The following is a 12,040-nucleotide window of genomic DNA, read 5'->3' on the forward strand; positions in this document are numbered from 1 at the left end:
TTGGTTTGGTGCCTGTTTGCAAAGCAGGCCAGGTTTATGTCAATGTGGGTCACATAAATTAAAAAGCTCCTTTTGAAAATTTGTGTCTTCAAATGCCCTGCCAGTCAACCTCAGCTGAAATGCATTGTTATGGAAGGCTGATCTTGTATCCGCCTTTGAATTTGGTTCTTTTATGTCCCTTTGCAGAAGTGCTTTTGGATCCCTGCCGGACTTGGTGTCCATCCTCTACGTGCCAGGCAGTTTGCCAGCTCCAGGAATCAAGCCCACAGGACCCTCAGCTGGTCCAGTGCAAAGTGTGTGACATTGAGTTCTGCTCTGCTTGCAAATCTAATTGGCATCCAGGTCAAGGCTGTCAAGAGAGCATGCCAATCTCTTTTCTTCCAGGAGAAACAAGGTAAGATTTTGAGAAAGATTAAGTATTTAGAAGCCAAAAACTCTAAGAGGCATTTTCCTGATGTTTTGTTATAAAGCTGTTTCCTTCACTTAGTTGTTCCTGTTCTTTTAATGCTGTATTCTAAAACTGAACAGCTCTTGGCAGCCTTGCTCTTTGCCAGCATTCCCAGAAAAGCACAAAAGAGCTGCTTGAGCCTTTGGCCTTTTGCCTCAGTGGGAAAAATATGACATCCAGGCAGCTCATCAGCTTCACTTGAGGGATGATCTTGTTACTGCTGCTCTCCTGGACAGTGTGGGAGTCGCTAACATCATGCCAGACAGTGATTTTTAGGATACCCTGTCAATCATCTTTTCTGCTGCACATTTGCCATATGATCTTAAGCTCTGTTTCAAGTGGTCTCTGGTGGCAAACTGCAGCCATTGAATAAGAAAGACCATTGTGTCTGGGCTTTTTCAAAGATTGTGTTGCACTCCAAGGCATCATTAAAGCCCTGTCCAGCTTTGGACTTAGTTACTCATACCTTGTCTTCTTTCAAGCTTTGCTGTAACAGATGACTAGCTAGGATGCTGTCATGATGAGTTCCTGATCAAATACACTAACTTTGGCACATGCTTTTGTGTGTGCATGACAAGAACTGAAGGTTGCTAAATTTCATGGCAAGATAACAAATTTTTTCTATTTTTGCTTAGTGTTTTGGTTGCTTTTAGTTTTTATTCCATGCTTAATTTTTTTACTCCACCAAGTAAAAGTAAAACTTGTTTTTTCATTGTTCTGGAGCATAATGTGCCTGTTAGGAGTTTCACATTAGGAGTTTCACATACATTTTATGTATACAAAGCATTTTTTTCTAGTACAGTCACCCCTAGTGTTAATAATTAGTGTGTGTCCTTTTATCCTGCTATTGGGGAAATAAATCAATCAATCATCAGTCCAGTTTTGCAGCAAATTGTTGATTCTCCATCAGTAATTCTTGCATCTCACAATGGCAGTAGCTGCAGGATTTGTCATTTAAGGTACATTTTAGTTGTTAATGAGCATAAAACCTGCATACAGTAGAAAGCTACACAAGGGAAATAAAAATTGTTCCACTATTTCAACATTCCTCTGTGTTGTGCCCATTATATCAGGGGATATCTGTGGTTTTGCACACTTGTGCAAGAACAGTCAGTGGCGACCCTAACTCATGAACAGTGACTTGTTAGGAGTCTGTCAACAGAGACAAAGTTTAACTGAAAGAGCAACATGCACCAAAACCTTATTGTTCTTGATTTGGAGGGAAACTCTTAGACAGGGTCCTCAAGGAGGGCACAGACAAGTTCTCTGTCCCTGGTGCCCCAGTCCAAAGGAATGTGGTCTGGGGTTATTGTGCAGTCAAGGGATTGTTTCTTCATCTGGGAAAGAAAGGAGAGAAAAGGAAAATAATCTAGATGTACAAAATATTTAGATGTGAGCTACCTGCTGCTCAGCTGGTACGTTACAGGAGAAAACTGTTTAATATTTATTAATATCTACATAAAAAAGCTGTTTTTTACATGATAAAGAAAAGATCCTAACTTTATGTAGACACTGTAGTCATTAAGCATATTCCTAAAGATATAGTTGAAAAGTAGTGCACAGCATAATATCTGAATAATAAAACCACTTGAATTCCTGAATATCTAGTAATTTCTCTTTTTTTAAGCAAAAAAAGCAGGCTTGCCTTCATACACAGTTCTTAGACATTATTTTCTAAACTGACATGGTCATGCATTTTACTAATTTCTCACTCTCTCCCACAGTTCAGTTTTCAAAATGGAAGATGATGATGCTCCGATCAAACGCTGTCCAAAGTGTAAAGTTTACATTGAACGAGATGAAGGCTGTGCCCAAATGATGTGTAAGAATTGCAAACATGCCTTTTGCTGGTACTGTCTGGAATCTCTTGATGTGAGTACATGCTGTGCACTCTTGACTCTCAGAAGCTTAGAAGTTCATTGCTTTGCCATCCAGCTGTCTCTTTAATCAATTAAATAAATAGCGCTCGAGCTTCTGGCCACAACTGGTGCTGGGAATTTGATAGGATTTGTATCCTCTGTTTTGCTTGTCTGACCTGTGTGAATTTAGCATTTGGCCTGAGTCAGTAAATAATTATTAAAAAGTAAAAAATCTTATGACAGTAATTTGTTTACAATCTTTACATGGCACATGGGGAAGGGTGTTGCTTTTTTTTTCAGTGCTGACTTTTCAATGTTGCCTTTCTTGAAGGCATTACAGTATAAGACTAGCAATGCTCTTAGTCTGAGGATGTTTAACAAACTAGATGTGGTAGGTTATTAGCAGTCTAATTTGTTTACCATTCATTGTATTCTGTGGGACAAGAAATAGATCTGCCATAGGAGAAAGAATACTGTGTTCCCTCAACAGCAGGAATTTATTGTTCTATAAGCTGCTACTGTCATATGTTTATATTTTTTTAAAATCAGCCTGTTATCATGCCCACAGATCAGAATATATACAATACACAACATCTGTTTCCATGTCATCAGTTTTACTTTATAACTTTGTTAACAATAGCAAAGGAAATTAGGTTCCTGAGAACTACTCTCAACTATTCAAATCTTGTGGTTGTTCCATTTGAATACTTTACTAACAATCCTGAAATCACAGGCTTCTCACATGCTCTCACAGATAAAAAAAGCAGTTTTGCCTTAGAACTAGGCCTACTATCTTGTCTGGTTTGTGAGGAGCTGACAGAATTGATAGGGATGTAATATCTCAGAAATCTGTTTTGTCATTCTGTTCTTCAGGTAGATAAAGGAGCCAGCTTTGGGAGGTCTGCAGCACAAGTACTGATTTTTCCTTTGCTCTTGCTATATGTTTGTAAAATGCCTGCAGTGATCAGCTTAGCTTCTTGGATTCTCTTGCTAAAGTTCATGCTAGCATTTAAATATGCAGCTTAAGACCCTTTGGGAGAAGAATTTATTATATATCTATAACACATGCCAAATAAACCTGCTTGTGAAGACACCTAACTATAAACAAAGCACTTTGGAAAGGTTGGACATGGCCATATCCACTTGCTTTTATCTTCCTGTGTGATTCTTGGGTTTAAGTTGTCTGGTTATAGTGTTTTGTAACTTGAAGAACTTCTGTTTATTGCCTACCTTCTCATTTAATATTTGCAGGATGATTTTCTCCTTATACATTATGACAAAGGACCTTGTCGAAACAAGCTGGGGCACTCCAGGGCATCTGTTATCTGGCACAGGACACAGGTAAAGCTCAGATCATTTAAAGCTCTCTACAATTCTACTGCTGTCATAGTCCCTCATTTTAACTCCTTAGGATAAATTCTGTGCCAAATGGTAACTGATTTTTGTAGCAGATAAAAAGGGGGCAATAGCTTGGAGTGGAACAATTATCTCTCCTAGAGAAGGCCCTCCTTGGCAAAATGCCCCTGAGAACCAGAAAAGGTATGTTTGCAGAGCCAGTTCAGTGCCAGTCCAGATTGTTCTCACTGAACATGGAGGATGAACTAGGTTGCCACTGTCAGTATTATTTACAAGGAAGCCCTTTCTGCAAGGCAGTTTTAGCTCTGGATCCAGAACTGGAGTGGAATTAACCTGAACACAGACATTATCTTGCTATGGTCTCTATCTGACTCTTTCCTGTTGGTTGGATAGAAATAACCCTGAAGGTTCATCAGTAGTTTCAAACACAGATTCAAACTGACAATCGCAGAGAGTGTGGGAATACCTCTTGTAGTCTAGATTCAGTGTTGCTAGACTCAGCAAGCGTGCTAGAAATAAAAGAGCTCTCTGCAGCACTGTGATGCATGCAGTATAAATGCTAATGTGTGACTTGGTCCAATCTACTGCCTCTACATTCACTTCAGAGATAGGGGGACATCTGCGTATCTGAGTCATCTCTTCCTAAATTAACTGTGTGCCTGGAAAAAGCTACCTTTGAGATGAGGTACTTTTCTTGAAGTAAGAAGATTTTTTTCCATGTGAGCATAAACCCCAAGTCTACAGAATAATCATCAAGTCTGGATAAACAGCTAAACTGAAATAAAAGGAGAAGGATCTCACTCACCCTTCTTTCACCCACACCACTGAGTATCTGAGCTGAGGACTGGCTTTTGCTTGGATTAGCCAATGGTAGCTTAGGAGGTGTGTGGGTATGTGAAGTTTACTTGATAAATCTGTAGTATGAGGTGATTAATCTGATATTTGGAATCTCTTCTAAGCCACTGCAGTTTGTGCAAATATGTTTGATATATGGAATGTTTGATCTGTTTATTGTTGAGAAAGAAGGTGATAATTCACTACTAGTCAGGATGTAATTCTGCTAAACCTGCTGAAGCCAAATCAACACTGCAATTGTTTCCTTATGTTAACTTTGAGTAAGTTGTTACGGTTCTTCTTAGATTTATCCAAAGCAAACTGAGGTGAGTGTTTGGTTTGTTGTTTGTGGGTTTAAAAAAATATTTGTTTTGGCCAGAGAAAATGGCTTGATGCCTAGTAGGGCAGCAATTTCTTCAGAAGAGAAAGAACCAAGGAAAAGTAAGTAAGTAATACTCAGCAGGCAGTTTTACTTAAAAATAAACAACGCCCCCCACCACACACATGCAAAACCACACCAAAAAAACAAAAACAGCAGAACCAAAAAACTGAAACGTGATGATTTCTTTGATGGCATATTAAGGTTGAAAGGATAGTGTAAATAGATGTTTTATATTAATTACCAGTAGTCAGTCTGGTCCACTGAATTGCCAGCTTCTAGCTTGGCTCTGTCTGACCAGTGCACTCACCCTGGGTTGCAAAGAGCAGCATGGCAGTAGTTGCAGCTCATGTTTTTTAAGGATAAGAATTTCACTTTAGTTTCTGGGAAATAAATGCAAAGATTAGAAGTTGCATCACATTGTCAGCACCACCAGAAGAAAAAGAATGGGTTATGAAACGTGCCCACCTCTGAAGCTGAAAAAGGAATTGCTGCCGGGAGGAAATAAGATGGTAGGGCGAGGCAGCGGGGGCTCCCCATGCCGGGCAGCAGCAGCCGCGGTCCGGTCCCCCTCGGTGGGTGCGGGGCTCCCCATGCCGGGCAGCCGCAGCCGCGGTCCGGCCCCGCTCGGTGGGTGCGGGGCTCCCCATGCCGGGCAGCAGCATCCGCGGTGCCGGTGGGTGCGGGGCTCCCCATGCCGGGCAGCCGTAGCCGCGGTCCGGCCCCGCTCGGTGGGTGCGGGGCTCCCCAAGCCGGGCAGCAGCAGCCGCGGTCCGGCCCCGCTCGGTGCGTGGGTGCGCGCCCGGAGCGCTGTCGCACAGCGCCATCTCCCGCGGGTGCGGGCGCTCAGCGGCAGCACAGCCCCACAACCCTGTGCGAGATATCCACACCCGATTATCCATGCCCAGCCAAAGAGCTACTGCATCGTCCCATCTATACCATGGCTAATTTAATATTTGCCAGCTAATTGAAGTGGTGTATCTAGCCCTGACTAGAAGAATCTGTAATGAGTGCTGCACTCTAATTTCATTTTGCCTTCTGCTGTGAGGTTTTGCTATTGCATTAGCATTCCACTCTTGCCATCATTATTCAAAATTATTCACAGACACTGTCATGTGAATAAATCTAAATTGTTCACTTAAATAATTTGTGAGCATATCATTGCAGCATCACTCTTACGGTTGCCTGTGGCAAATGGGAAACTTTCTCAGGTGATGAAGCTCAACTTGAATGTTTCTTAAATAATTTTCCAAATTTAAGCTTTGTAGAAATTAACTGCTTTGTCACACTGACTGGTTATGTAAGTCTATGGTCCTCTGCTCATGCTGGGAAGGAGGCGGTCAATAAATGTAAGTGAAAAAGATGCACTTAGATCATGTGCCCTGAAGCAGCAGCATGAGCTCAGGTCTGACTGCAAAAAGCCACTGCATATGCAAAGTCCTCCTATAATCCATATTGTTAGTAATCTGTGATTGAAATTCCCAAGCTTGACTGCATGCTGGTGGTATATTGTGGGATTCTTCCCAGATTATACCACCACCACCTTGACTCATTCTTCTTGAAGCTTTCTCCAGAAAAAAAGGGAGCACCTGAAAGTGGAAGTCTTTTTTGTAGCTTTGATTTCAATATTCAGCATTTAAGATTGGTCAAGAAAACTAGTAGTGATTTGCTTCATTAGCTGCTTGAGATATAAGAAAACTCAAAAAGTCAAATAGCCATCTGCATCACCTTGTGTGATAAAACAGTTCTGTGGCACAGTTCTGGCAGGAGCCATTAAGACATGAACATTCACACTACTTTCACTCACATTTTCTGGTCACAGGAGCTGACTGTAGTGTACACATGGGGAGTTCTGGTTCTGATAAGGTCAGTGGCATTTGCTGAGGTCTCTCTGATGGGCACAGAGGATGCAGTGGTGTAGCTGACACAGGATCTAGGCAATGCTGTCCCTGACACAATGCTATCCCTTTCTCTTACAGGTGGTAGGCATTTTTGCAGGATTTGGTCTTCTACTTTTGGTGGCCTCCCCTTTCCTTCTACTTGCTACACCATTTGTTCTCTGCTGCAAGTGCAAATGTAGTAAAGGAGATGATGACCCTCTACCTACCTAGACTGAGAGAAGATTGGACTCATCACAACATGTTTTGATTTTACTGTTGCTGTTATGTTTCCCTCTTGCACTTACATTGCTGTAGCCTTACTTGCCCCATTCTGCTTTTTGTTGACACAGTCTTGATTCCAGGAACTGTTGTTACTACTGTTGTACAGATCACTTGATAACAGACAAGGAGGGTAAGAGAGGGCAAGTTTGGTGCTAAAGGGAGACCACAGACCTGGGCAGCTATCTGAAATTAAAAGGTGATACTGCTAAAAATAATGCAAAAGGTTGGTGCTGCCCTGCTGGTGGGACTGTACTGAATGACATCAGCAAACCAAGCTGAAAAAGCCTACAAACTTCTGCATATCTGTTTGCTTCCAAATTTGCTGTCTTATTCCTGCATATGTTTGAGTTGACTATCATTTGAATCTGATAGTCAACTTCATGTGACTTTATTACACATCTGATTTTGTTAAAGCCATCACAATGTCCTTTTTAGTACCTATTTTTTCCAAGTGTAACAAAATTAGTAAGGTGCATATAGGCCATCTTATGCCTTTCTTGAAATTTGGGGAGGATCAGAGGGACAAAGTTAGTCCTGCTGCCTTCCACTAATTTTATAAAGTCTTATAAGAAATTTGTTTGATTAAAAGCTACATTTTAAAGTTAATTGATGAAGCTGTAAGGTTGAGTGGAGACACAAACCTGCTATTTAATCAAGTTTCTTTTAAAAATACATTGATGGTATTGCTTACCCCTGGACCACTGGTGTTTTTCTGAATTGTTATTTTTTGCTTTTGTTTAGGGTTCTGCTACACTTATAGGGCTATGTAACTTCTAATCCAGGTATCTTAATCTTTTTATAGATACATAGATATATATATATTAAATCCTATTTAAACCAAATGTGTAAATAGCTGTGCTATTGAATTATTTTGGAAATTCAGAATAGCTTGCTTCTGTCTTTAGGACAATTAATAAAAAATACAGGACTAACTTTACTGTTTAGCAGACTTTTGGGTTATTAATGAGTCTTTCCTTTTAAATATAAAAATACATCATGGTTATCCCTGTAGTTAATATGAAAATGCCTGGGATATTTGTGGAAGTTGTGCTTTGCATTTAAACTACTTAACTCATTTTCAGAGATAGTATTGTATGATATGTGGTGTATTGTGCTAATAACAATACTGTGACAAAATAAGTTTTTATTTGAAAACTAATCACTTGATAGTTTTGCAAGATTCAGTACTCTGTTTTCAGGGTAGTAAAGTGTGCTATTCAACATACTACATCATAGAGGTTTCTCTTTAGAAATATTTTTTGAAAACCATTTTGCTCTATTTTAAAGTCAACAAGAATTTGACTAATAACTTCTTGCCATGAAATGTGAAGCACCTGAAACAATGTGTATGTCTGTAATACGAAGGAAAACATTCTTTTGAATGGCTTGTGGACTGAAGTTTTACTGCATTTCTTGGTCATCATTTATTTCTGCCATTAGCAATGTACTGACATGGATGAATATCTTGAAGCCAGGATAATTTTATACTGAAAATGTCTTAAGATCTTTGACTGCATCTGCTTCTGGCTGTTGTCACAGGCTGGGAATTGTTTTCATAGCCCAACCATCAAAAAATTACTCTTTATTGGCTTTTGATTTACACTGTGTATCTATTAAATAAAAATATTGTAGGGCACAGTTTTGAAAAGGCCAATTTCTTTTTATAAAACTATTCTCCTCCCTTATCCTCCAAGTTTAGTGCTGTTCAAATTGTATCTAACCATAGATTTTAACTCCAGGAGCTGGAGATTGCAATTCACTTACTTGGTTTGATTTTAATGAATTTGGCCTCTGTAATGTGAATAAAAAGGACAGGTTGTTTCCAGCAAATCTGAAGTCATGGTATCTTCAGATATGTTTATGGCAATGCGCAGTTCAGATCTTGGTTATTAAAAATTGCTTAATTGTTCAAAAATACCTGTAGGGAAGTGTGGTAGTGCGTTTGATCCCTGTTTGTCAGCTTCAAGGGGTGTGTGGAGCCCTGCTGAGTTCAGCAGGCAGGGAGCTGCTTCTCTCCCTCTGGCATCAGCTCAGTCCATTTCCCAGAGGGATCCCAAGCCATGCACCTAAGTTGTCCTGAGTCATGGCTTCACTGGGCAGAATTAGTGGAAACCCTTCTGCAAAGGACAGCTTCCTGAAGGTTAGCTTGAACTATGGCCTTTCCTCCCTGGCCCTGTACTCCTGTTTGACTGGAGAAAAAAAAACCCTGGACAATAGGATGTAAAGACTTAATGGGTTATTAATTTTCTAGCTGGGGCACTGAGGGGTTTTGCTGTATTGTAGCTGTGACTGGTGACCAATTCTCCTGCTGGGATCATAGTAAACAGCAAATATTCACTGGCCTGTGAACAGTATTGAGTGTCCTGGTATGAGGAAGTTTATTTTCTCTGTGCCTTTCTTAGAGAATTTATGTCAAAATACAGCAGAACTTGACTTTTCCCAAGTGCTGTGCGACCAATTAATAACCAATGTCAGAATTAATGCATTTCCAGATTTAAAAGAAAAAAGAAAGATAAATAAGCTATTTGCAAATACAGAACTTTTAAAATTATAGTTTATAATTGATACTTACAGGTAACATTATATGCAATCAGAAAACTCTGTCAGTGTATCTCTGATCTCAACATACTTGAATTGCTACTGGTGATTTTTATGACACAGCTCTTGTTTCACATCCTAGCTGTTGGAATAGACTATATGCCTACATATATTTTCCAAATACCTACCCAGTCTTTTCAGGTTTGTTAAATGTCATTCCATCTGTATTCTCGGGGACTTTTTTGCTTGTTTTTATGGTTGTTAATATCATTATTATTATTTTTTTAATGTTGATTTGGTTCCAAAGTAGCAACTTTTGGTGGTGATGTATTAAGTTCAGGGTGCTTTTATGTTACAGCTTATGTTGATACTGTGACATTTAATACCCCAAAATTCAATTGTAAATACATAATTTTAAACTCTGACATTTAAATCCCCTGCCATGGTAATGTTTGTTTCTTTGTCTTTCAAATGAAAATCTGTTGCAACAGCTATGGCTTTTTGGATTTGCACCAGAAAAATAAGTATCACAGCATGATTCCTGATGCATTTTTATGGTTATGCTATTATTTAGGGTGTTTTTATTCACACAGAATCATAGAATATTCTGATTTGAAAGGACCCACAAGGATCAAGTCCAGCTCTTGAGTAAATGGTGTGTTCATAAATGCTGTTTGATGGAGTTTGTACTCGTACATCATCTGCATGTTCATCTGGGGTGTCATGTGGTGTCACATCTAGGGAGTGTGGAGTCCCACTCCAGAGGCTCTGCATCTCCCCAGCCTTGCCATTAGTTGGGCTGAAGCCAGTCCTGGGAGAGATCAGGAGCACAGCCCACTTCATCTTCAATGCTGGTAGTGTTGGCTTTTCCCCTGTGACATTGGCCAAGTCACTTACTGCCTTTTATCTCAGCCTGACCGTCTTTAAAGTGAATGGACCAGTGTTTACCTCAGGAGTGCTGTGAGGACAAATTCATTGGTTTTGAGACTCTTCAAAAGTTTGTGAATGATGAACAATTATATATAAAAGATTACTGTAGTTTTATGTTAATATTTCAGTTTTATTCGTGTTAGCGTTCATTCTGAGGCCTCCTACTACTGACTTTAGCATGTCAAGAATTTAGGATACTTTCCCCAACATACTAAGAAGCATGATCTTTCCTCAGATACTCTGGTGCATAAATCAGGCAAAATCCCAAATAACAGCAGACTGAATCAACTCTCAGTTTACAGCTGAGCTCCTGACATGCAGAAAACAATCAAAATTAGGGAATAGCTCTCATTTATGGAGCTGACAGGATAAAATATCCATAGATGAGAAAAATACTAAGTGTTTTTTTTAAAAAAATATTGTTATGGGCAGGAAGATTAGAATGAAGTTCTGTGCATTTCATCTGTAGGCCTTTTACTGTATAGGAATAAATATTTTTAATGCAGGCCATTATCATTCCAGTGAGGTGCAGCATGCATAAACCTTTGTGCAGGTTTGCTTTTTTAAGACCAAAGTTTGTACATTTCATGTACATAATCTAAAAGCCTGAGGAAAACAAGTAAATTACAGTTGTTGATGACAGTGATACTAAGGACATCAAAAAAGCCTGCATCAGCCCTTAATTGCTAATGCACTTGTACTAAGTAAGGCATGCTGTTTGTGTTTAGAGCCCTGTGGTCTTCATTATTGCTTTGATTTGTGTATATCTTACAAGAAATCCAGGAACATTAGGTACAGGTACATGGTACATAACTGAACCTTTCTTGATCATTTTATTATGATGTATTTTAAAACTTGTATAGGGATAAGCATGAAGGAGTCATGCATATGTATAAATAATGTATTTGACCAGTGTAAAAATAGTTCTGTTGATGTATTTGAAATGTAAGTGCATTTTGTGCCACTAACACTGTGATGTATAAAGGAGCTGTTGAATGCCTTTTAATGTGGTGTTTTGTACTTTGAATCATATTGGAGAGTTTAATTTGTAATTTCAATAGATATTTTAAATGAATGTGTTTCCTGTGATTCTTCATAGTGACTTTTCCCTGTGCTTCTCTGCCTCTCAGGCTTTTGGAGAAAGCACAGCCTGTGGCCTGGAGACCTCCTGCCACAATTCTGGACATAATTGTGGTTTCTGACTCACCATCTCCCAGCTTAGCTGGAAGAGGGAATCTGAATATCTCTATTCAGATATATCTCTAGGACTAATTTGATGTACAGCTGGATCTATGATGGCCTGAAGCCAGTCCTGAGAGAGATCAGGAGCACAGCCCACTTCATCTTCAATGGTGATAGTGTTGGATTTTCCCTTATGACATTGGCCAAGTCACCTACTGCCTTTTATCTCAATTTGACCATCTTTTAAATGAGTCCTTGATCCAGCTCCCGTTGTAGTCCATGGATGCTCTGGGCAGGTGGCCGTGCTGCCCCAAGGATCACTCTGAGGCATTTGTATGTCCTTGCGCCAGGG

At 39.7% G+C, this 12,040-nt stretch overlaps 1 protein-coding gene across 1 annotated transcript in view; it reads left to right on the plus strand.

Annotated features, from left to right (window-relative positions):
• Positions 1-11,581, plus strand: part of RNF144A (ring finger protein 144A) — a 60,469-nt gene extending 48,888 nt beyond the window's left edge. Inside the window, exons 6-9 of the mRNA XM_063150805.1 lie at positions 187-394; positions 2,173-2,320; positions 3,559-3,648; positions 6,856-11,581. Coding sequence (XP_063006875.1) covers positions 187-394; positions 2,173-2,320; positions 3,559-3,648; positions 6,856-6,987 — 578 coding nt within the window. The 3' untranslated portion in view covers positions 6,988-11,581. The remainder of the gene's footprint in view (positions 1-186; positions 395-2,172; positions 2,321-3,558; positions 3,649-6,855) is intronic.
• The last annotated feature ends 459 nt before the right edge of the window (positions 11,582-12,040 follow it).

This window comes from Melospiza melodia, chromosome 3 (genome assembly GCF_035770615.1).
Source record: "Melospiza melodia melodia isolate bMelMel2 chromosome 3, bMelMel2.pri, whole genome shotgun sequence".
NCBI classification, from domain to species: domain Eukaryota; kingdom Metazoa; phylum Chordata; class Aves; order Passeriformes; family Passerellidae; genus Melospiza; species Melospiza melodia.